The following is a 26,643-nucleotide window of genomic DNA, read 5'->3' on the forward strand; positions in this document are numbered from 1 at the left end:
TAGTGGAAAGACAAAAGGCGCCAGTTTGATAGATACGAAACGAAACAGACACAAGACACCTGCCCAAACCTATAAGGATAGGGGCGAGAGAGAAGGAGGGAGAGAGGGGTGGGAGGGAGAGGGGGGGTGTGAGTGAGGTTGGGTTGGGGGGGTTGGGGGGGGGGGGGGGGGGGGTAAGAGAGGGGGAGAGGGGGGAGTCAGATATCTGAATGGTATATTAACCTGACGCATCCAAGAATGCAACAGTTCAGAGAAAATACAGAAGGGGTGCCCCTTGTACTGTCTGCAGCTCTAGGTTGCGTACTTAATATTCAATTACTCAACGTTGTTTACTGGCACAGGAACCGTCAAAACAGCAGTAATTCATTCATTTCCAAGGGGGAAGCTCTGTTGCAGCAACCACGATCTTTGCACTCTTTGCCTAGGATAATTACTCGGCTACCTGCGCTAATTTACAACTTTTAAGTACAATTATCTGAACTCTAGATTGGAAATGCTTCTGGTATCGTATGCAAATACGTATGCTGACGTAGGTGATCATGTGGTTTTTGGCGTAGATCCCCCAGTGATCGAGGTTTTTTTTCTGCTGTTGTCTTTAGGATTCGGTAGAATCTTTAGAATTAATCCTCGTTTTCGGTGTTCACCTGACCAAGAACCTGTTTTGAAACCCCGGTGTCGTTGTCTCATCATTCCAGCACCTCATTATCTGTGGGCAGGTAAGGATATGGTAAACTCAGTATTTCACGAATTATAAAGGATATTGACTAAACAAGTCTTAAAGTTAAAAGCCGTGTTGGTAGCTAGCTAGTTAGCATGATATTCCATCACTGTTGTGCAGTGTTAATATTTTAACTTAGTCGCTGAACTTTGGTTGTCCCGGCCATATTGTATGAAGTGGACACCTGAATGCCCGCGCATAGTTAGATAGTGAGCTAGCTATTGATTTGATCTCACAATCAGGAAGTTTGACTGAATTGTTATTGCAGACGAGACGAGACGTCCGAAAACATGTCTACTTTTCACCGATGTCGAAATAACCAGCGAAATATGGCTTCCAATTTCGACATGGCGTTACGTCGTTACGAACGATTATTGTAGTTGGCTATCTAGCGAGAACCATTTGTACATTGCTGCTGGCCCTCACGGTAATGTGTATTAATTAGACGTACACCGTTAGTTACATGCTAATAATGCACACCCTGACATGTGTAGCGACACAGAATGCACGTTATCCAGCCAGCTAACTTTGATTTCGGTTAGTGTCGTATGATGTAGGCAGCGGTGACGCCTTCCACGACCATACTGCATGGCACGCAGCAGCAGCAGCATAACTAGCCCCACTGCAGCAGCCATCATCAGAACGAAAATAGCTGAAGTGCAGTACAGTTAGCTAGCAGGATAGCAAGGTGGTTGACGTTAGTTCTAGACGCAGTAATTTAGCACCTCGTATTTCACATTAATCATTGCTATGTTTAAGTGATGGCAAGATCCATGTGAAGATTTTTGTCCTTGAAAAAATCCCTACATTGTTCCAAGTCTAAGAATTCTTAATATAATCGTTAATCGTATTGATTTTTCCTCATCGAGCAACATAACACCTTCTATATGCTGTCAGCTTGCAATCCCCCAAAATTGGTCAGCATTATTGATTGTGCCGAGCTGGAGCTAGATGAGGTTTGCCTTTACAATAAAGTTTTCTCTTCCTAGGAAATGGCACGGTTTCCCCTATTGCAGTCTTGGTGGCATGTTTTATTTCCTGTCCAGTGCCCCTGAAACAACTCGCTAATAGACACCAAACACTGGCTTGAAACCACCCCTGTAAATTTCTCCCATTGACGGCTTGTGCTATTTGAACTTGTCCGCAGGAAGTGGGGCTGCGATTTGTTGAAAAAGTTCCACTTGATTGATTTAGTTCAAGGCCGTGTGGGGTGAAGCAGGCCAGTGACTTTCCCTGACTACCTTATTTACGTTTCATATTATAATTGAGAAACCTTTTCTGATTAATTTGCGGCCTTTTGAGTGAACGTGCCATTTACCTTATGGCAAGTATCGCGACTCTCTTTTCCCTAGACGCACCTTGGAATGTTTCCCCCCCCCCCCCCCCCCCCGATGCAATCCAGTTAAAGATAATTTACAATCAAATTACACTTTACCATCTCATTATTTACATTGGTAGCTATTATTAACATGACGGAATTCTCATTGTGGGTAGTGTTTACGATCAGTAATTATTCAACATCGCTGATATTTAAGTCCTTAGTGTTCATTTATTATTCATAGTTATTTGCATTCATTAATAGTATTATTCGAAAGGTTTTCTGGAAGAATTACATCGTTATTTCAAATTTATCGAAGCACATTTTATAGATATTCAGCTCAGATATCTTATGCCAGAATTAATGATGCTTTTACTTACTCCTCATTGCCATTGCATAAATAATATGTTTGGTGTGGTAGCGTAAAACTGAAATAGACTGATCGGTGAGCAGTGAGCACTTGTGCCCAATATGCAGTCAAGAAAACAAAACAATTTGTTTTGTTGTACTGGGATGAACTATGTACTGTATATCGTTGCGCATTGTGTTTATCCACCTACGTGGTGTCGTCTTTGACCTGGACGCTGTGTGGTATGTAGCACAGCACTATTAGCCTAGTGTGTATCTTTAAAACGTGAACATTGAAGTGAAACCTACATCTGTTAAATCAGTGTCTCTTCTGTTCCTGATCCAATTTGAAGAACGTGAGAATACATAGTTGAGTGCAGTGTGCACTTTATACCTTGCTGTAGTCTTTACATTACATTACATGTCATTTGGCTGACGCTTTTATCCAAAGCGACTTACAGTTGATTAGCAGGAGACAATCCTCCCCTGGAGCAATGCAGGGTTAAGGGCCTTGCTCAAGGGCCCAATGGCTGTGTGGCCCTTGAGCAAGGCCCTTATCTTATTGTGACTACACCTGGGATCGAACCACCTCCCAGTCACGTACCATAACCGCTACACTACAGGCCGCCAATTTTTTAGTTCCCCAATTAAGTACCAGGGATATTCTTTTTAGTGATTGTGGTTGCCACGATTACCGTCAGAACAGCCTCACTTTTACTTGGACAAACCCCAGTGGTGTACCAGTGATTCATCCCTAAAACAAGAGGTTAGTGTGTTGAGGTGCTGTTGAGTTTGTGGTTGAAGTCATGGTAAAACAATCAGCAAATTCTTGTTAGCAATGGAACTATCGAGTATTTTTCACTTTGCCAGTGCTGCAGCTTTTTAACTTTATCTCCCTATTGGATTCCTATTTTTGTTTATTAAAATTTATTCTTTTTTTTAATCAAGGTCCCATAATCTACTTGGTTAATTACTCAGTAATTGCTGACCTAACCCATGCACTGTCAGGGATTGTGCAATTCTGCCTGACTTGGTGCTGTTGCACTCATGTAGAACACCCCCCTGCCAGGGACTACCTGAAGACACCTGGCATATGTGCCATGTTTTGCAGTTTTCTCTGCTGAGAGAGAGACTACAAACTAATTTATTGTCTTACTTCCTTTTTATTCATTCACATGTAATTGTTTTGTTTCCATGAAACATCAAAATATTGTTAACAAGTTATGGATATACTCCGTTCTCTTCTACTCTAACATTTTGGGATTGTCTGAAGTTTGCACTCAAATTCTGCTGCAGGTAGCTGAATGGAGCTTCACATTTTTTTTCATACCCATTCACCATGAAGTGTGATCATTTTGACATTACTCTTACCTTCTTCAAGGCAATGATGTGAAGGGCCATGCCTAGTGACTGAAAAAGTGGCATTGTGCGTTTTGAAAGCCCTTTCCCCCACGTTGCTTTAGTGTGCGTTTGAGTCACACTCGTGAATGATGTCGCGCTGAAAAGGGGGGCAGTGATTCTGCGGATGAGCACAGACTGAACGGGCCCTCTTCATAGCAGTTGTGCATTCACCCACTCTTTCCTATCATTGACTCAGGCCTTCTCAACCCCACAATGCAGCGCCAACATTTTCTCCAGAATCTTCCCAGACTGACCACGTCGGCCTTTTTGCCTTCAGTCTGTCTCGGCCCGGACACCACCGCCGGCCCCGTCACATTCAGTCACCTTTCCAAGTATGATGTTTTGGAGAATTATGTCCTGCAATAAGTACACAATTTTAAATAACGAAACACCTCCTCGGTAAACCGTGAAATAAATTGTGCGTGAAAGTCTTTTTAAAAAGTGAGAAAATGGAACGCCCTCCAGCACTCCTGAGGACTGCACTGCTTCAGGTGAATCCCAGGACAGTCGGTGTAGAATAGTAAAAAAAAAAGGTTGTGTTATGCGTGTTTTTGACTTAATCATCAGGCCCTATATTATGAATTACTCTGATTATTTCCCATTCATTATTCTATTCGTAACATATATGATTGTTTTGTAGATTTTGTGTGCCGTTGAATTTTCTCTATTACAGTCAGAAGTCATCCATGTTCATAATTGTATAACACGGCAATAAGGAGTAATAACAGGAAGAAGATAAGCAGTACCCCTGCAAGCCCCGTTTCTTTGCCTTTTGAAGTGGTCACGAAATGGTTACTCTGGCAAATGAAGCGGCGGTCCTTTGGTCCCGCTCGGCTGACCGGCCCACAGCGAGACCTTCCGTCAGACGAGCGGGCCAATTAAAGATGGCTGCTTGCGTGGGCTGTGTGTCACAGAGGTCTCTGCGCAGGATCCTATCCCTACGTCTGCTGCCTAGACACTGCTGTAGGTGACTAAGCCAGCCGGGGCCGATGATGTCATACCTGTGGGCAGAGCCGCTCTGAAAAGCCTGCTTCTCTCCGGTGGCGGCGGCGGCTATGACTTCATTCGGAGTAGAGTCGCAGTGCCCGTCTTCCCACATTCTGGAGCTGGAGCTCTTACTCATGCCGTGAAGCAAATTTGTTTTTGACCATGAGCAGTGCCCGGGATCTCACCTTTTAATATATGTTAAATGTACAAACACAATGACCAGGTCCTGAATTGGGTGTTCGGTGTTTGAATGAGGGTTCAAATAAACTGTTGAAGCGTTTTTGGATACATGAAGTTTCACATTTCCAGTTGGATCAGAATTTATACATTTTTGTCATTTCCAGATGTCATACACCTTCCTCTTGAGGTTTTGTTCATGGTTGACATGTAGTGTTATTTTGTTTTGTGTGTGTCTGTGCATATGCCTGCGTGTGCAAGTGTCTAAGACAGGAAACTGCCTAGTGTTTTCTGTCAAGAAAAGGACCCCATTACATCCAGTCAGTGGTCTTTCATTGAAGATTAATATTTGAAGGTTTTTTCAGTCCCACAAGGGTGAGGGGATTGGTTTACTGGCATGAGCCCTACATAGTCCATACATAGGTCATAGTCCAAGCAGAAAAGTTCAGGGTTCCAAGTCCAAAATACTGATAATTATCCCTGTTGAACTGGCGTGGCTCTTTCAAATTCAGCCAAGTGCGAAGATCATCTGCAACTCTGGTCTTGGAGAGCCACGGAGTCCGCTTCTTTGTGTTTTCACCTCAAAATCAGCAACCAGCTCAGACCCAAGAAACCAGGTGACCAATAAAAATGGCAGAACCTGCAGGGGTCTAAGGCCTGAGTCACAGGCTTCTCTGCAAGGGGAACTATAGGGAGTGCAGGAGCCAGCCCCTCTCACAGTTCAATTTCAAAGGGCAAGGGGCCTAGCTCTCTCCACTCTCAGCTGCATGTCTCTGAAGGACTACCGAATGCACCAAGTGGTTTTAAAACCTTACAAGATGGGTACCTTGATCTGTACAGGTCTTTTGGCAAAGATATGCTAAATGTTAGTGTAGCACTTAACGGAATGTTTTGGTGCAGGTGTCAGCAAACAGGAATTATGAGGCTGTTATGACAATGTTTTTAAGCACTTTATTCAGTAACACTTCGCTTCTTGTCATGTGGAGGTTATGATATTGAATTGACAGTGTCATTACCATGGCATAATACCTGTCATGAAGCATCGTGTCCATTCATAATTATGACATACTGTTGTTATGACAGAATCTGCAGCTTGTGTTATGAAACAACTGACATAACATCCTGCACAGAAGACTCACTATGAGAGGGATATCAGGACACATATTCACTATGACCCCATTCTCTGTCCCCCCATGACCCTGAGCAGAAATAGCCGGTTTAAGAAAATGGATGGATGGAAGTTATGTAACTACGTCCTAGCTTGTCAAATAGTGAAGCTTCATGCAAAAACACCTTTTTTATTACATTATGAGATTATATTATTTTAGGCTTAGATGAATGAATCTTGATCGATATGTACCAATGTTAATTTGCTGTGAAACATACCCTTGTATCTTGACCTCATAACCACAACAGGAAAATCACAACCCAGAACAGGAATATGTCATAAAAAAAGCGACATATTCAGCCATATCTGCATCTAACCAACTACGGCTGCTGCAATTATAATCTCATTTCCGAATTACTCATGTCATTTTCTTGTGTTGTTGATTTAAGATTGAGCCATCCATGTAGCAAATGTATGACTTTTTGGGTGATGGCTACTAATGGTAGTGGTGAGTGGTCTAGTTTGCCTTTTTACTGGAAACCATACAAACCAGTAATCTGCACGCAGAATAAGAAACGTGACCATGTCATAATTTCTGCCAAAAATAAGGTTAAATTGAGCTGGAGTAACTGCCTCAAAGGTTAATTAGCATCATGGCACCTGGGATTGAATCTCATGATCTTTAGAGCCAGATCACTGGGCCCTGGCCACTGCTCCAGACTTCTTTTGTATTCCTGTCTGAAAATGTTCAAATCACGTCCTCATTCTTGTCTGCCCTGTTCAGCATCCCACTCTTATCTCACTACGGCAGATAAATGACTGTTTGTCACCACAAAATGCGTGAGATTCACAACAGAGACAAGATCATACGCGCAGGAGGATCTACTGATCACAAATTGATAGGCCCTGGATGAGCACTGTCTGAAGGGCTTCCGTCAGAGGGAACGCTCGTTTTTTAAATGGAGTGCTGTCTCAAAAAATCCTGAGTGACTTGCCAGAGGAAGAAGCAGCCTTTGAATCAAGAGCCCAAGTATCGCTTACACACAGGCAACAGAAAAGGCTTCAGTCCTTTAGCCAGGTTCTGTAAATTTGAACAGTATTTATGCAGTCTTCAGCTGCTAAGGCAAGAGCAGCCACATGATATGTTTTTGCAGATGGTGTTTGGTAAATATTCATCTGAAGCCGCAAGGCTTTCTTAGCAGCGTGGGTTTCCTAGGAAACAAAGCTTTTTTTGGGGGGAATTTTTTTTTTCCAGAAATGAAAGTGGCTAGCGTCTGTCCCTCACCAGACTATACCTCTCCCTCCCTTCATGGGTGCTCTTGTTCAGGTTGCCACGGACACCGCCCCCCTGAGAACCGCAACACCCAGAGATCAAGGGAGGACAAGGGGCGGAGCTCTTCTTCCGGGCCCCGCCCTGCTGCAGGTGCACGACCAATCTGGTGAGTCATTGCTGAAGACTGGTCCTAAGCTGTGGCCGGTTCTAGGTCACTAATATAATTAAGCTTGATGCGGTAAAACCTAGAATGGTAAATAAGTAGTGCCAATTGTTTTCATAATCCTCCTTGAAGGGGATAGACTATTTTATGATTTGTTCACCTTGCCTCTTGGGTAATAGCAGTGAACTTTAGCTTTAAGTTTACTTAAACTTTAAACTTATTTTTTGGCTTCTTGTGTTCCTTTTTGAATGAAAAAAAAAAAGTTCATATGTATATAACTTTACTCATCTTACAAGAAGAATTTATAGCATTAATTTTCTTATTTTTTATTGAGTAAAATGCTTTGCTTCATTTATTTTATTGTTAAAAAATATGTGAAAGGTTAGAATGTACTGAGCTACCTCATGGGAGGTCTGGTCCAACTGTTTTATGTTGGAATAGTCTGAATAGAGTTCAGCACTACAGATCAATGTACTGCCAGTCACATTTACTTTAGTGCTGCTATCATGCATCTCTGCTGCCGTTGTGATTTGTAAGCCTCATATTCTTCATTCTTAATCGTGTAATTTTCCTTGAAGATAAATTTCTCTGCCATGTTGCAACACAAGCAGCTGTAGCAACCTGTTTATATTTGGGTCAAGCTCTGCTAGAAGGCTTCAATTAAAAATTGTTCTCAAAAAATTTGGAGAGTCAAGGAAGGGTATATCAAAAAGTTCCAAATTGTTGACACAATTCCGAAGAAGGAGTGGATGTCAGAAGTTGACGAATGTCATGTCTAAACAATTCCAACAATATCCTAAGCTTATTTAGCCCCTTATGGGTGGATGCGACCTGCGCGTTACATCTCCCTTAGGAGACGGATGCGACACCACCATCATATGACCATTTTTCAAGACCATGACCGTTGAAATCCATTGTGATTCCTTGGCCTTTCTATGGGTTTTGTATAGGGTGCCTTAGTCCATAATAGGTTAATACACTTTAGTGCACTAGTCCCCATAAACTCTTCAAAACTAGATGTATTGTGAATGGTTTCTTTGCAGCAGTATGCCTGGTTCTGCATCTAGTTTTGACATTCAGGGAGCATGAACATATCTTGTCTAGACTGAGAACAACCTTTGTCTCTGATATCCTGTGTCCATTATTTTCCAACTTGGTCAGTGTTTTACACATTGACAGTACCACATGCTTCTTTAAAGATAAACATAATTTTTGGTGACCCATGCTTCAGTAGGAGTATTTTTACATACCAGTGCCTTCATTAAATCATAATTTAATTAATGTAATGCCACCTGTCACTGCTCTCTTCCACCATATGGGGACAGTAGAAATTTATGCTCATGTTTTTTTTAAGTTTTTTTTTTTTTTTTTACTTTATTCAGATGGTGGAAGCAGTGAGGGTAACTGATAAAGTGCAGAAAGTGTCATGGCAGGAAATCGAACCGCCAGTGACAGAGGGAGCCGTATATAATTATTAATAAAAACTTGCCTCAAGCACCATCAATGTGTTTGCCCAACCTAGGTGATGCAACAGTCACCAAACATCAGGTGGAGAGGGAGAGAACTATTTTTTTAGCCAATTAAATCAGGGTGATTAGGTGACAGGTCGAGAGCCAGGTTTGGAATTTAGCAAGGACACCAGGGAACCCCCTACTCTTTGTGTCATGGGATCTTTTGTGACCAAAACGAATCAGAACCTTGGTTTAACATCTCATCCGAAATATGGGTCGAGTTGGCCGCCATACAGACTGTACCAATCTGTCTTAATCTTTTCCCTGGGGTCTGAAAGTAACTTACAAGATGCACAGAATAAATAAAATCTCCCTGTGTGCAACGTGCCAGCAGGACATTATTATTGGTCTTGATGTTGTTTGTGTGTGCACGTGTCACTTCCTCGACACTTACGTATATATCACGGCATCCTTTCATTGTTAGTCCCTAATTGTATAATTAGTCATGTGATGTGTCGGTGCTGATTGCCAAACAATCGCTGAACTTGGAGTGTAGACTGGGACACCTGCAGGGTAATTGCTGAAATTGGAACTGCTGGTTGACAGCCCAGATGGCCATGCGCTCAATTATTTCTCCGGTCCCTAAATATAAATTATGTAGATTAACACAGACACAATTTGTTACTTTGAGTTGCGGCCTCATTGTATTTGCGCAACATCCTGGCTGTATGATGAAAGCTGTTGAGAACGTTACTAACAGTTCTAATCCATACATTATTCAAGGTAAAAACAACTATAGTAGTACGGTAAGCCCTGTAATGCCTCGATAAGCCTACTCCAAAGAGAATATTAAAGGTAATTGAAAACTAACAGTTTGTTGTCATTGCAGGCAAGGTCACAACTCTGAGTTAGGTGGTTACTTTATATCAGTGGTGCACAACTCCGGTCCTGCGAGCTGGTTTTTGTTCCAACCAATTTATTAAATTTAATGTCTTTTTCTGACAGCTCTAGAAATGATGTTTAGGACATGCTTGCAGTCTGCAGCTATAGCTGGTGCATATACAAATGTCTGATCAAGACATTATTTTGCAAATTAAATAATTAAGAGCAGAAGTTGGCACAAAACCCTGAAACGGATCGGCCCTTGCTGTGCTTTATATGTAAAGATGTGCACTTCTCATTTTGAGGGGTCTCATCCAGCCCACTGGGTGAGAAGTGACGACCCAGCTGTGATACATATATTTATTTGTTTCGCTTTCCCTCTTAAATTTTAGTCGTGAAACCCTGTATGCTGTAATTATTTTTGTTAAAGCCATATGTATTTGTCTGCATGTTTGCGGTTTCATGCAACATTAGTGTTTAGCAATAAAACATTTCATTGGACTGGATCTTTACATTTTCTAATCGGTCCTCCTCTGTCGTGTAGTACAGACATGAGGATGAACAGTTCAACTCCTGAACCCATCCATTGCAAATGCAGAATTCCCAAAGAGTGATAATTACATCCAAGCATACATTCCCCTAATTAATTCGACAGCAAAATCTCTTCCAGAAATGTCATCAACCAAATGCCGGTATCGGAGACTTACCAGAAAGTGACTTAAGTGCCAAATGATCTAAATGCTAAAGCCTTTCACAAAATAATGCTAAACAGAAATTTCATGGTTTGCTACTGTGCCAAGCTGCACTGCGCAAAATCTTTCATTTTGTTTTTGATGTTTAAGCTCTCACACTGTGGCAATCCCAATGGCCTATGACATTCCCTGCTTTGAAGTCGGTTGTTACCTCTCCCATACAAACATATATCATTCATGCAAGACTGTATCTTGGAAATGGTCAGTTTCACCATTATCCTCTATCAAAGGCATATAACCTCTCTGTTGTTAAATGTGTTTGAAATGGTGTTTCTATGTGTTTGAAACTGTAAAAGTGGTGAAAACACAAGAGGGCAAAAGCACCCACCCAAATGTTTGGCAGGGAGAGTGTCCCCTTGAGAGGACAGAGGTTACAGTGCATACCTGTACTTTGTTCTGTCCTCAACCTGAACCTTTGGAAAAACAGTTCAGTCTCTACAACACTCTTTCTGTGTATACGACTTTGAATTGGATCTTTGAACAAATAAGTGTTGCTGTCTAACAAGAAAAGAGAAAGAACTCATACCTTGTAAAGTGGACTTCCTTGGTAGTTGTTTCACAGGGAAAAATATTTGTTCCAAAAAAATATATCCTTTGGCTTTAAGTGTCTCTTAAATCCAGGCGGTTTAACCTTTGTGAGAATGCTCTCTGCTCTGATAAACAACCTGCCCTGTGGACAGAGGATGCAGTTGTGATATTTTCCCCATTTTACAAGAAAACACGACACCAGTAGGCGCACTGTCTTGTATAAGCCCAGCTTTATTTTTTCAAAACTGTATGTAGATTGTCCCATGTAATCTTCAGAACCCACAAACCTTTAATTTGGGCTTGTTATACTTTATGTTTCCAGACGGCTGGCAACCATCTCTGCACAGGCAAAATCTCAGTACTTGGCATCTGAAGACTTCTCAGAGAAAGTAGCTTGAGTTTAGTAACATCTCATTGCCATTGCAGAGAAGAGATGAGATGATTCAAATAAGAGCCTTCAAGATTTGCATTTCATTGCAATATTGAATAGTGCACACCACATTGAGTACAGGTTTCATTCCATGTAATAGCCTTGATATATTTTCATCTTATTGTGTCTGGCTCCTCTAGTTTATGACGTGAAGAGGTGATCATTATTTTCAGCATTCAGTAATTGACGACTGCATGAATACACAATCTCAGGAGGACACCGCTAACATAGCCCGCATTGTCTCATAAATATCCTGCTGTGAAAATAGATGATACATGAAAATGATTTGTTATGCAAGTGGCCTTGCATAAAAATGTCTACTAATGAAACAAACTGTAATAATAATAAAATAATTACAGGAGACTCCCGTGTGCTCAGTGTATGGAGAGTCTGAATTTCTCAGCCGTGTGCTCTTTTAAGGCTGAAAAGCTCCCTTATATGTTTAAATACGCCTCGGTTAAAGGCCTCCCCGGTCGGCAGATCGCTCCACAGATCCGTGGGTAGTGTTTGACGGCTCTCCGGGAAGCGGGCCGCGGGAGCCCGGGAGGCAGGGATTCAGTTTCTGCTCCTGCTGGAGGAACTGCGTGCGGCCTGGGGGCCAGCCCCCTCGGCAGATGGCTTCAGCAGACACCACGCCTCCGCCGCGCCGTCCGGAACGTTCCCCGGCCGAGTATCCAGTTTCTGCAGCAAAATGGTTTCTGCAGATCAGACCTTTTTTTTTTTTTTTTTTTTTTTTTTGCTTTGTCATCGTTCGCCGCGCATGTGGACCCCATTGATTTCTTGTCTTGTAAGTCCGTTTAAGGGTTTTTCTTCACTTTCATATGTGCCGGCTGAGAAAATGTATTGTAAGTTGACGTGTTGCTTTACGACAAAAAAAAGGCTGCTAAGAATTTATTTATACCCTTGGGGCGTTTGAAAAGGAAGAAATGCATCCGGTTTGTTTCATAATCCAGCTATAAATCGGCGACACAATGTGCAGCAAACTATTTTCTGATTTCTGTCGGGAAGAAGCCACATTAATGAGGCTTGCAGAGGACCCGGTCAAAGTCAGGAGACAAGTTGGTATTCCCACTTGGGTACAGTCAATGCAGGGAATACAGTACACCTGAAATGACTGACTGTAGTCACTTATTATACTGGCATAATTATACTGTAAATCCACCCTCATTCTCATCTTTTCTCATCATCATTCTCAATCAAGTGCAGTCTTGTAAAAAAAATATTATTGAGATGCATGGATTCTGGTATTTCACCAACGCATTGTTGCCAATCAAATAATGCACATGCATTCTGTTTGAGTATTCATTTGATTTTTGGCACTAATCACAATTTAGCCAGAAATAATTACATTGGATAAATAGTCATGCTGAAGTTTTCTCCCTCCCCGAGTTGCTGTTTGCTTGTTTCCACAGCAACACTTTTGTCTGGATTTCCACTGTCGTGTCTCAAGTCGGCTCCCCAAGGTATCGGGAAACAAAGCCACCTGTACGGTTTAATTGTGCCAATCGTAGACAGTGGGAGGCAGTGCCCTGGAGGGAGTCTGGCTCCGGGTCCCACCTGTGAACAGATTTCCCTCTATAAACAACAGGGATGTTTATACTCTCCGTCTTCGTGTCAAAGCCCAAAATCAATGGCGCCATGACACTTAAGGCGGTTTGCTGAAATGGACAACAAACCTCATCTGCTCTCACACCATGCCTTCAGTGTCCCAGCAGCAAGAAGTCATGTTCTGTGTTGAGAATTGCAAGCTCTTGGGTGCCACATGGATGTTATGTTATGTAAATTATTTGTTTCTTCATGCCTGTAATATTGACACACTCCCGTAATCATTGGTCAGTTGTCACAATCTGATTTGGAAAACATGGAGTCTGAGGCCCTGGGGTTGAGCACCAGAATGGAATTATTTTGACAAATAATGTACAAATTAATAGTTTGTGGGCAAATATATTCCAATAAAAATTTGTGTTAGAATAGAGGAGTAAGGATGGGTATATATACAATACAATACACTGGGTTAAATAATTTAGAGATAGGCACAACGACCAGGGTGCAAGGCAATAGGGTAGTAACGATTATTCCCAAATTTATACCTGGGATTGACATCAGAAATCAGGTGATCGAGACAAGGTGACCAATTAGACCGATCAGCCTATGTGCTGTATGGATGGGGAAATGGTTTCTTTTAGTTTGACCTGACGAAGATCCACTATGGGTAGCAACGTTTGTTGCTTGATACTAATAAAGAATTATATTGAGTCCGGGTGTGCAAGGATCCAGAATTATTGGCGCCCTGGACAAGTGCTGTAAATTAAGAAATAATAGTTATTGACATAAGCTTTATTTTCCAAAATATCTAAAGAATTTGGAAGCATGTGAGTGAACTTGAACAGATAAGATGATTCTGTACACTTCAGCATTCATTCAGCTGCTGCTATGAAGTTACATCATCAATGAAGGAACGTGAGCCAGCACCTGTGGCAGCCATACGCGCCCAAACTATAACATTGCTACCACCATTTCAAAATGAATGGGGGGTGGGCCTCTTGGGCAGTTCCTTTTAGCCTCCACACTTTGATCTTGCCATCACTGTCATACAACCTTGGTCTCATCTATCCACAAGACCTGTTTCAGTACTAACTATCGAACTGTAACCTGGCCATCTTTTTTATAAAGCTAAATAGTGGTTTGCATCTTGTAGTGTAGTCTCTGTGGATCTGTTTGTGAAGTTTGAGTAGTCACTGACACTGACATCCAGGCCTCCTTCCTGAAGAGTGTTTCTGATCTGTTGGACAGGTGGTCTTCAACTGCAGAGGTCTCTCTTCTTAATGATGTGCCAAACTGTTTCTTTTGGGAAGCCTGTTGTTTGACTTGTCTCTGACTGTTTTTTAATTTATTATTTCCCAGCCTCCTTGTGTCTTTCTTGACTGTCATTAGCACAACGCTGGACCTCATATGGCCATCTAATCTGCACTTGAGGTTCTCCGACAATCAGTAGAGATGGAAGCGTGCTGCCAATCAGCGGCCCAAACATTGATGTAAAGATTGAGGGAAATTTCTCTACAGCTTATGAGCTCTGAGAATTAAATGAGCATGGCCTTTGTAGACTCCAGGGAACAAGTGACTAAAGAACATTATGTTCCATGTGAGATTGACAGCGTAGCTGATTTCCGACTAACTGAATTTAATTAATTTTACATAGCATCACTGTAAGGTTTGCAAGGCTAATGTACACCAGTCACAAGAGACTAATTGGCCATTAGCAGGCTTGCTGTCACCAAATACAGTAGGCCTTTTATGCACTCTAGATTTTTAAATGCCTCGCTTTTAAAGAACAGACTATGGTACGAAGACACACATTAACATTTGCTTGTTCGATTTTAAGTAAAGTATCAAGTGGTGGGCAATTAACTTCCCAACTCACCTCTGACACTTTAAACTACTCACAAAAGCTGGACACTGTAATCCTACTGGGAAAAATAGACTGAATGGAGGCGGGAAGTATTTCTTGCAAGATGAGGGAAAACACAACTGATTATTACTCTCCCTGGGTGAAGAGGAAGCAAGCGGTTTAGCCTGATTCCATTTGGAAAATGCCCGTAAAATTGGGCACAAGGAAAATGTAGAAATGTTGTCACATTGCAATTTGTTGATCTATGCTTTGCATGTTTTCATAAATGTTCTTTGTGCAAAGGGACTGCTTTTTTTTGTACCCTTTTCCTTGTGAACTTTATGTTCTCTAGAGTGCAAGCATACAGGAAGGAGTGGAATGAGGCTTCCATATGCAGGTTCTAGTTCCATCAACATAACCTCAATTACAGCTAGTAGTTATAAAACATGGAGACAGCCTGCAGGGCTACACAGGGCAGCCTGTAGCCTAGTGGCTAATGTACATGACTGGGACCCGGTAGATCAGTGGTTGAAGCCCCGGGGGAAGCCACGACAAGATTGGCACAGCTGTTGGGCCCTTTCAACCCCACATTGCCCTTGGGAGGGACTCTCTCCTGCTTAGTCTAATCAACTGTAAGTTGCTTTGAATAAAGGCAACAGATAAATGACATAATGTAATGAGACCAAAGCGATCACCCTTTTCTATGCTAAAATGGGATTAAGGGCCCATTTGATGAGATTTAAATTAACTATGCATTCATTCCAAATTTAGCCCTCCTGCAAAGAAATGTGGCATAGTGTTAGCTCCTTCTCGTCTGTACATGCAGTGGTTGAAGAACCGCTCTATTGCTTTAGGACCATGTAAAGGTCGCTTGAATGCACGTTCATTGTTATAATGGCAACAAATTAAAAACTGCTAGCCTCTCTCCATTACCCATTTGTCACTATCTTTGATACACGGTTATGCCTGTCAATCTCCGCATTTGTACAGATGATAGGATTTAAATCCCTACATATGAAAGTCTACGATTAAGTTGCTAAAGTTACTAATTAAGTTACTAAACATTATACTTAAGTCGGGACAATGTACTTACTGTTGAATTTACTCTCCAGACTGAATTCCTCAGGATCCACGAAGCATTGAGCCTGAGCCTGAGCCTGCACCTTCACCTTTTGGAGTTGTTCTATTCAGTCACTGTTCCTCTTCGGGCTGCACATTGCACATAGAAATTGAGTTGATATAATTTTTTTGTACAGTAGCTTAAGCCATTTTATCGGAATATATTTATTTGTGTTTGTATGCGTGTACCATATTCTGCTTGCTGTGGTAATGAACCATGAGAAGTTCAGAAGGTGTTAAGGGCAGGGATGTCAACTGAAGTCTCTCTCCCTTGAGGTGCACTCTGCATTCTCCTTGCCCATCCAGATCAATAAAAAGTGAGTGAAACTGTCTGGGGAAAATCAAGGTCGCTGAAGTATTTGGCCTGTAACCTTAAGGAAGTTTAGAAATGATACCACTTCTACTTCACAATGATGTCTGAGCAAAAACAAAATATTTTTACCAAAAAAATATGGTATGAGATTTTAATACCATGTTGTTGTTGTTATTATTATTACTATTGGATAATAAATAATGGATAATTATCAATCAGATATCCATATGTACAACAGCAACATCCATTATTTACTGCATTTTATAGTTGAATTGTGAGTGCAGTGATTGAAGTTGGGTTGTGGAAAGTGCCGGCATAATTCCAGAGCTCCTCAGACGGGCAGTTGGAGAGCGTTTAGAAGATGCAGAACAAGAAGAGGGCTCATGCATGTTTAATTGGAGACCTACCTCAGTGAGGTCCGGCAACCAGACTCTTTTGACCAGGACGAAACCATCCAAGAGCCGGATGGATGGATGTGCAAATGTGTGTGTGTGTGTGTGTGTGTGTGTGTGTGTGTGTGTGTGTGTGTGTGTGTGTGTGTGTGTGTGTGTGTGTGTGTGTGTGTGTGTGTGTGTGTGTGTGTGTGTGTGTGTGTGTGTGGGTGGGTGGGTGGGTGGGTGGGTGGGTGGGTGGGTGGGGGGGGGGGGGGGGGGGGGGGCACTACACACCAAACCCTAACCGCCACTGCAGCTCTCTCCCCTCCCCCACCGCATTGCGCCTAATTAATACCTGTGAGAAAATCGTTAATATGCAGCAGTGAGGTAACGCAAGGGCATCTCAATGTCTGCCGTTGCTATGGCTACCACATGGAAATGAAGCCCCTCTTAATGTTTAATGAGAAGCCTCTACTGCGACCAAAGTTGGAATCTAGAAATTTCTAGCGACCGAGACAGATATCCAGGCAGTGTTAGCAAGTTTATTTTCTCCCATGTTGGCGAATAAATGCATAAGCTGTAAGCTTCAGACATTTCTCATTTCACTTCTGTAGTGAATTCCCTCTGCGTGTTAATGCAAATTAACTGCTGTATGCAGATAACCTCCTACTGCAGTGAACTGTAACCTGCTCACACATTTTTGTTTTACCATAAAAGTAACTCAGGGTTTTTAATATGTCCCTATATGAATATTTATGTTGCCTTCCTTTTGTCTGGATTTTGTATTTACATGTATCCTGTTTTTAAACTGCTCGAAACTGAAGCTACAACCGTAATGATAACAAGTATGTCTGATTGTCATAGTGGAAATGAGTAGGTTAGGTCTGATTAGCATTGCTGTGGGCGCATCAGTATTGGGAATGATTCCTTTTAGAAGCACTGCCTGCTGGGAGACGGAGCTCCGTGGGCTTCATATATGAAAGGGTTTCATTAGCTAGCAGTATTATGTCTGCTACTGAGTGGGCTGAGAAGTGATCCAGCTCCCGCTAGAAAAACAGTGCACTACAGAAATGAGGCTCTCGTTCCCCAATGCAAACAGCAAGTTCACGTTTCAGCTTAGGCACCAGAGAGAGAGGTGCAGTATAGATTTGATTGTAGCTCATGGCTCTCAGGCCCACACGGGCCCTTGATCACCTGGATCTTGCTTTGCTTCCCATTACTCCGTGGACCAAGATTATTGCATGTGAAATTGGATCCCCTTTAGCATTGCCGGATTTTCTATAACTTAGATGCACATACATTTCAAAACTACTTTGCCGTTTGTCCTAGGAAGCTAAAATAATGCAGAATTGTTTAATTTCATTATTTAATTTGGCTTTATTTTAATACCAAAAATATGGCAGACAAAAGTCGAACAGGAGTCCTGTTAGGCAAAGATTGCTATGAAGCTTAACAGTTATTTAGAATATGAATGCATGGCATTCAGAGTAGAAGCTTATTGCCGGCTTTCAGGCACTTGCATCGGGGGATTGAACGAGTTTCAGTTGCAGTATTCCTTGGATGGAGTGTGGTGGCCCCAGTAGAGATTTCAGAGGCACAATTAGGTGTAAAATAAAAGTTTAAAAGGGATATAATTGCAAACTCTGGCTACTACCTCAACAATGGGAGCTCATGCACCAGATTTAGAAAACCTGACAGGGTTATTCCAGGGTTATCGTCACACAGAATGACCCTGGTTCGTTTCTGTTCAGTCTTTGTCAGCTTGTATTCCTCTCTCTGTGAGTGACCCATTTTGTACTGTGAGATACTGTACCTTCCGCCAAAGCGATCTGTATCCTGACTGAAGATCCTTGACTGTAGACTTGCTGTCAGAGGGTCCCTCTGTACCAGATGTCTGGGAGGTTGCTAGGCTCTTTACAAGCATGGTCTGCCTATTTGTGGTCTCTTATTACAATCCATAACATTGTGAGGTCATTGGTCAACACTTAAATCTCCTGAGTTGAGAGGATGCAGCTTTATGCATCCTCTTCTTTGACATTAACAGGTGAAAACCTGAATATTACAAATATTCTTCGGTTTCTTTTTTGTTTTTTTGATACGGCAAATGTTGCTTTAAAACAAAGCACTGGGTGCCATAAAGGCCAGATGGCACTACAATTGACAAAGAGCGCATGGTGTCTGGGACTTCTAGACCTGGGGCCTTTCGGTATGTTGACAGCCCTCTTTCTGAGACCACTTCTCAGATTGCATCTTCAGTGGAAAGAACTTGGTTGGCCCTAAGTAATGCTTGGTTATGTATGTAGAAAGCGATATATATGTGACTTGTTCTAGCAAAATCAGTCACATTGACCCCAGAGAGAGAAAATGTAAGCTTTCTAACGATAACCAAGTTATCTCTCTACTCTAGATATCAAAGGAGTGGTGTCCAGTTTCATTTTCCGTGCCAGCAAACCCATGTTTTTGAGAGAAACGGCTTCAAAGTTTTGTCGCAAGTTACTTGAAGCTGGCAGACTACCGACACTGGGCTAATGAAACTCCAGGGCTATACCTTGTCATCTTATGTTTTAAACTATATTTTTACTCTGAACATTTATTATTGGCATTAAGACATACAGACCATGAAAGCAAATACATTTTGAGTAAAATCAGATGAAACAGAATAGCTACATTTAACTTATAGCCACGAACGCAGCTGATGTGGTTGTTTGCCTTTTGACTCGTGAAAGGCGGCAAGCTGGTTAGGCTTCAACCGTTGAGACAACGCCAATACATTAAATGGTCGGTACGTGTGACATGGTGACAAACGCCTGCATGGTCTCAGAAGCCGAACAAAACGACAAAACGTTAAAACTATATTTTTACAATATTTCTTGAGTAAAATCACTTTAAGTATCAGTAACAGTAAAAGTAGCTTGTAGCTGCAAAAGCAGCTGACATGATTGTGTGACTGCATGGTGAATAATGACCGGTGACAAGCTGGCTAACCTCCAAACAATGCACAACTCCGGTGCTACTTTCACTTTGACATCTGGCGTTTAAGAGCAAAATTTGGCATTAAGACGTACAGATTATGAAAGCCAAGATATTGTTCCACAAATTTAAGATGAAAGCCTAAAACTGCCAAAAATGAACATTCTGGGCCCAGACAAGCAAAATTGGCAGGTTAAAGTCGCTACTTCATGGCACAGAAACAATATTTGCAAGATTCCCAGATGAGCAGCACGTCTACCTCCTAGGATAGAGATGTGTCAAAAGAACGCAGAGATGAATGCCTGGCAGTAGTAGATTTCACTCTCTAGGGTATACTACCCCACCCATTATTCCAGCACAGCCCAGCTGATGTGGAATATGTGAACCCTATTTGCGCAAATCTCCACATTACACAATTATAAATTAATGGAGTGAGAAACTTGTTTTCCTCCCTGCGACTAAATCAAGTACCTTACACTATGTAGAAGCCCCTATGGCAGCAATTACAGCTTCCAGTCTTCTTGGGTAAGTCTCTACAAGCTTTGCACACCTGGATTTGGACAGTTTATCTGAAAGGTGAACTGTCACCCCAGTCTGAAGTTGAGTGCACTCTGGAGCAGGTTTTCTTCAAGCACCTCTCTGTATTTGGCTTCATTCATCCTTCCCTTAATTCTGAGCAGTCTCCCTATTGCTTTCGCTGAGAAGAAGCCCCTCAGCATGATGCTGCGACCACCATGCTTCATCGTATAGGGACAGTATTAGCCAGGTGATGAGCAGTGCCTGGTGTTTGCTTGGAGTTCTGCCCATAGTTAAATGTTTGTCTTATCAGACCATATAATCTTTTTCCTCATGCTCCCAGAGTCCTTTAAATGCTGTTTGGCAAACTCCAAGCAGAATGCCTTTTACTCAAGAGTGGCTTCCATCTAGCCACTCTACCATAAATGCCTGATTGATGGAGTGCTGCTGAGATGGTCATCCTTCTGGCAGGTTCTCCCATTTCTGCAGAGGACTTCCGAAGCTCTGTTAGAGTGACCATTGGGTTCTTGGTCACTTTTGGATCCTGACATGCAGTGTGAATTCTGAGACCTTATACACAGATGTATGCCTTTCTGAACTATGTCCAATCAATTCAATTTGCCACAAGTGTACTCCAATCAAGTTCTAGACACATCTATCTCAATGATAATTTAAGCAAACAGAATGCAACTGACCACAATTTGAAGTGCCACAGCAAAGGGTCTAAATACTTATGTAAATGAGAGATTTAAGTTTTTGTTATGAATAATTTATTTTCTAAATTAATTCTAATTCTAAAAACATGTTTCTCATTATGAGTTATTGAGGGTAGATTGATGGGCAGTTTTATGAATATAAAATTAAATCTACAACACAATGAAGTGTGCAAGTGTCTGAATACATTCTGAAGCCACATAAATAAATAAATAAATAAATAAATAAATAAATAAAAAATAAAAAAAGAATATATATATAAATTATTATTATTAGCACAAATGCATGATTCATGTGCATGTTTACTAAAGTTACAGGAGGGGCTGCTTTTGATTGTGTCCACCCTACAAATTCTGACCTTTCACAACCAGAATTGGAATTGGAGTATTGGAATTACTGTTTGACTGTATCTTTTTCTCCTTCATTTAGGTCAGGCTGCCTGTGATGAAGTCTGATGAAGTCCCCAACTGGAGCTGACAATTACAGTCAGCATAAAACTGTGGCGCCGGAGGAAGGGGGCAGAGAACAGGCCCTTCTTCATCCAAAGCAGACTTGTCCCTTCCCCTCTCATTCCCTTCCTCAATAAGGCCATTTTCAGAACCGTGTTATGGCGAGTCGGAGGAAGTCAACAACTCCTTGCATGATCCGGGCTAGTGAGATGGTGGAGCAAGATGACCCCGATGAGATGGATACTTCTGCTGATGGCGTCCTGGAAAACGGGTCTTTGGAGGCAATGGGCGGTGAGGACTGGGCTTCGGTTAAGGACAGTGGAAGAGCAGGAAAGGAGACGACGGATCAGGAGAAATCAGAGGCTGATGTTCGACCACAGCGGAAGCTGCAGGGTGGCTATGAATGCAAGTATTGTCCCTTCTCCACACAGAACCTGAATGAGTTTAAAGAGCACGTGGACTCAAATCACCCCAACGTCATTCTCAACCCTCTGTACCTGTGTGCAGTGTGTAACTTTAACACAAAAAAATTTGACTCCTTAACAGAGCACAATGAAAAGTGTCACCCCGGGGAGAGCAACTTCAAGTTCAAACGGATCAAGCTTAACAGCCAGACCATCCTGGAGCAGACAATCGAGGGAGCAAACAGTGCAGTCATCTATGATGCGACTAGCCCTCAGAACGGGGAAGACATGACCGCTTTTCCCTTGAGCAAGTCAATAGCCGCAAAGATGGCCAAGCCAAAAACAGACAGCAAACGGATATTCCGCAAAGGGGATGAAGTAGAAAATCAATTGGATGGCTTTACCACGGAGCTCCCGAAAAAGCCAATCACTGCCATCAATGTTAACAGGACAGTGATCCTCCCAGAGGCCACACTCAAAGAAGGCCTTTCTCACATAATGCCGTCATTGCAGCGTCCACCCAACTTCAACTTGGTACCAAAAATCGCAGTTCCTCTGAACACCTCTAAATATAATCCTTCATTGGATGGTAACGCAACCCTCATCACCTCCTTTAATAAATTTCCATACCCGACGCAACCCGAGTTGTCCTGGTTAACTGCGGCCTCCAAGCACCCAGAGGAGCAAATAAAAGTATGGTTCACCACCCAGCGGCTAAAGCAAGGCATCAGTTGGTCCCCAGAGGAAGTAGAAGAGGCTCGTAAGAAAATGTTCAATGGAACCATTCAGCCAGTACAGCAGACTTTCACTGTTTTGCCTGCCCACTTTTCTCATTCAGCCAAAGCTTCCCAGCCTCTTATTCAGACTGTTCCCTGCCATGTTCTTGGGCAGTCCAGTCTGGTGTTGACACCTGTTGCCAATGGGTCCCCAGTGACCTGCACTCCCATTGCTCTGACAGTAGCCAACCAGGTGGTACAGGCTCTTAAAAGGCCTCTTGCCACCCCAGTGGTGGCCCCCGATGTTAAACGGCCCACCATAATTCAGTCAGTTCAATCTCCACCCAAGTCAGCTTCCCCCACGCCCAGTTTTTCTCTAGACCGCAAAAAGACCCAGGATCAGATAACGGTGCTGAAGGCTAGCTATAGTCAGAACCAGTTTCCGGATGATAAAGAACTTTATCGTCTCATTGAGGCCACTGGCCTTTCCCGGAGTGAGATCAAAAGGTGGTTCAGTGACCAGCGCTACCGTAACCAAAAAGGCCTCCTGCAGGCTAACAGTGAGTTTCTGTCTAAAGACATACTCCAGAAGTCAGTCCCCACGCAGTTTCCTCTTCTAGAGAGGGTGAAGGGGAAAACCACTGAGCAGCTTAAAATGTTGGAGGAAAGCTTCCAGAAAACTAGCTTTCCAACCCAGGCAGACATCGACCACCTAGTGGCCAACACCAGGCTCTCCAAAACGGAAATTGACAGCTGGTTCTCGGAGCGCCGTGCACTGCGGGACAACTTGGAACAAGCCCTGCTGAACTCCATGGGACCCAAAAAGGTGGAGGAGGAGGAGCTGCCACAGCAGCGAGGGTCTCTCAACGGTGTGCAAGAAAAGGAGAGTGTCTCCAGGGCCTCCCCTCTCCCCATCATTGCTCCTTCCACCTGCCCCATGCTTATTGACAGCAGATCACTGGAGCTTCTCAAAGATGTTTTTGCACAAACTCAGTGGCCATCACCCGAGGAGTACAATCAGTTGGAGGTTCAAACAGGCCTTGCTCGCACAGAAATAGTCCGGTGGTTCAAGGACAACCGAGCAGCCCTGAAGAATGGGACCCTGGAGTGGATGGACCAACTCCAGAAGCAGAGCAGCAATGGGCGAAATGGGCAGAGCTCGTTGACAAGCGCAGAGCGTGCGCAGAGTGTCCTTCAGCAGTACTTCCGGGAAGTGAAGACCTTGAGCGGGGAGGATGTTGAGAAGCTGTCGGAAAGGTCCAAGCTCAGCAGCCAGGAAATCACGGACTGGTTTGCCAGCAAGCTGATACAGAATGCGTCTGAGGCGAACAAGGCTGACGATCAGCTCAGACAGCCAAGAGAGGATCACGGGAGCTGCATGAAGGAGAGTGAGGGGGTGACAAATAGGAGCACTGGCCTGGAACAAGAGCTGGTCTCTAATGCTGAAGGGGTGGTGGGAGAAATCTCTGGCAGGGTGATGGGATAAAGTGTTCAAAGTAAGTTATTTTTCTCGAGGTGGTCAATTTATTCTGTGTGCAAACTTAACATAATTCCCTCTCTTGTTATGAATTTCTGTTCTTAACTGCTTTGTTTCACCCTGACACTGCTTAAGAGGGTTCCATGTAATCATTTGAAACAATCCTCCATTAGTTCCTTTAATGTTAAAGATGATAAGTATTCCATTGCCTTGTTCAGTTTCAAGGAGGGAACAAATATGTCGTTAGTCCACTTTGCCTGAAATAGAGATAATTAATAATCCAAGAGAAATGCTGTAGCTGTTCCCTGACCACCCAGGATGCTGGCTAGGCACAATTCAGTTGGATTGCTCCTTCAGAAAAGCAGCTTGGCAGGGAAATACCTAGCACAACCAAGCACATTCTGTTCACATAGTGGCATTTTCCAGGTGATGAGCATCTCTCAAGTTTTCCAGCTGCTCTGACCTCAGCGGGTGACTGCTCACCCATGAGCTGGAACTGCTCTAAGCCTTGGAGTCGCTGTCATCAGAAACATGTTAACGAGTGTATGTACACACCCTCAATGGGATTAACAATAATGTGTATACGGCAGTGTTGAATGTGTGCTGTAATTTTGCCTTTTTCAGGTCTTGAGTGGTGGCTACTCTCAATTGACATAGGAGATGAGAAAAGAGGTGGACTATTTTCATATGAGGAACCAATGATTTCACAGCAGCGTTGTGAAATCAGAGCGCGCCTGACACACTGACCAGGAGGTGATCGCGAGTGCCAAAGCTGGACTGCTGCATTATTACACTTTTAGAAAAAAAGGGCCCTTGTAAATATTTTTCTGTACTACTACAGATTTGTACCATTTTGGGGGGAATTTTGTTACATTTATAATTGGAGCAACATGTTCCCTTTATGTTCTGGTTAGTTCCTACAGTGGAATGTTCTGCATTTTGCATTTTGTAACGAGACAGTGAACCACTACATATGTTGGCAATACTATATTCAAACTATTTTACAACACGCAAGTCTTTTTTTTGGTATGAAGGACATTTCTTCAAGTGAAGAAAGTGCAAGTGTTGACTGTATTGAGGGAAAGGTGATTCAACAGAACAAGCAACCCCTCTTGAGAACACCAACTCACTTGAGGTCATATTGTGAATAGCTGACACACGAGTCCTGTCAGGCTGATGCTTTCTACTGGGAAACTAGAGCTACAAAACAGGAGGATAATCACATGGAATTCAACCCAGAAACATACAGTACTGCACTTGCCATCTGTCCTTTTTTTTTTTTTTTTCTGTAACTCATTTTATTATTTTCAGTTAAACTAGACACATCAGTACCAGTCTTACAGTATATGTGTTTTCTAGGTATCCTAGTTCTAGTTCTGTTTCAGCCGCAGATACAAAACCTGCTTTTCAGATAGCTCTTATGTGTTTCACTGCCGCTATACTGTCATGTTCAGACATGTATTGAGAATACTGTACTGCTTCAGAGATCCTGCTTGCTTTTTTATTTAAAAAAAGGAAAGAAACAGTTGCTGTCTGCTGTAACCCAATAAAATGCAGTCAATTTAAAGTTACTACTGAGCCACTTGAGTGTTTACCACCCACTGTAGAAGCACTTGTCCTGTGGCTGTAAAGATGCTCATTCTCACCAAAAGCGTGAGCCCTATTACACACCATTGCTGGTTCTGACCAGAGGTCCACACTGGCGAGGCAACAATGGAACGTTCTTAATCACGTGACAATTTCCTTGAAGACTAGATTCTTGGCCGTGTTAGAGTGCAATTGGCCGTAGCAACCTGTTAATTTTAGTGGTCAAACTATATGAGATGGCATCCATTGAAGATTATTATGATGGTGCCCAGTCAATATCAGTTGTCATATAAAGGTTAAATAGTTAAACTGTAACGGAATAAAACTAAGATCTAATGGGGGTACTTAGCAGCAACCCTCTGCGTGCTCTCTGTAGGACTGGGTTGCACCAGTTCCTAGTATTATTCTGGTTTATGCATTTCTAACATAAAAGCGGTGACACCATGGAAATAAGCTTCAGCGGAACTAACAACTAGTGCTAAATAGTCTACACCTACACTCAGCAGGTGTAATCACACAGTCGCTTAATGGTAAAACATCATTTATTTTCTGCACACTGCATCATTTTTCTGTAAAACCATGGCATTTTGCAACTCCATAATCAATTAATAGATATGATATTTCAGTCGCGATCTAGCCAATTAGCTACAATGCTAAGTGTAAATAACTGCAAAGAGATAACATTTTGATCTTTGATTATTACATTACATTAATGGCATTTGGCAGATGCTCTTATCCAGAGCGACGTACAACAAAATGCAAAGTGCATACCCAACACCAGGGATAAGTGTGCTGAAAGACCCTAGAGGGAAGTACAATGTCAATTCCTACCTGCACAACAAAGATAAGGACCAGGGCCTATTTGATTCTTTTTCTTTTCTTTTTTTTTAGCAATGCCTTTATGTCCAAGCCAGTTAGGATATATAAGTAACATGGTACCATTTATTAGGTCATTTTGTTATAAAGTACCTTATAGCTAGTTATTAAGCCTCTAGTTTGGGCGTTACACTTGGTAAAACTGATCGCTGGGATTTTTCACCTCACTAGCTCATGCTAGCTTGAATATTAGGAAGTTATATG

At 42.4% G+C, this 26,643-nt stretch overlaps 1 protein-coding gene across 1 annotated transcript; it reads left to right on the top strand.

Annotated features, from left to right (window-relative positions):
* The first annotated feature begins 362 nt into the window (after window positions 1-362).
* On the top strand, window positions 363-25,547 carry LOC133129226 (zinc fingers and homeoboxes protein 2-like). Its single transcript, XM_061243168.1, has 4 exons — window positions 363-716; window positions 7,385-7,496; window positions 21,360-23,995; window positions 24,601-25,547. The coding sequence occupies exon 3, from the start codon at window positions 21,538-21,540 to the stop codon at window positions 23,983-23,985; it is 2,448 nt and encodes an 815-aa protein (XP_061099152.1). The 5' UTR covers window positions 363-716; window positions 7,385-7,496; window positions 21,360-21,537; the 3' UTR covers window positions 23,986-23,995; window positions 24,601-25,547.
* The last annotated feature ends 1,096 nt before the right edge of the window (window positions 25,548-26,643 follow it).

The sequence above is a fragment of the Conger conger genome, chromosome 1 (assembly GCF_963514075.1).
Source record: "Conger conger chromosome 1, fConCon1.1, whole genome shotgun sequence".
Classification (NCBI taxonomy): domain Eukaryota; kingdom Metazoa; phylum Chordata; class Actinopteri; order Anguilliformes; family Congridae; genus Conger; species Conger conger.

Bases quoted from the DNA above. Each gene is read 5' to 3' on its own strand.
- LOC133129226 (XM_061243168.1), top strand. From the start codon at position 21,538: ATGGCGAGTCGGAGGAAGTCAACAACTCCTTGCATGATCCGGGCTAGT.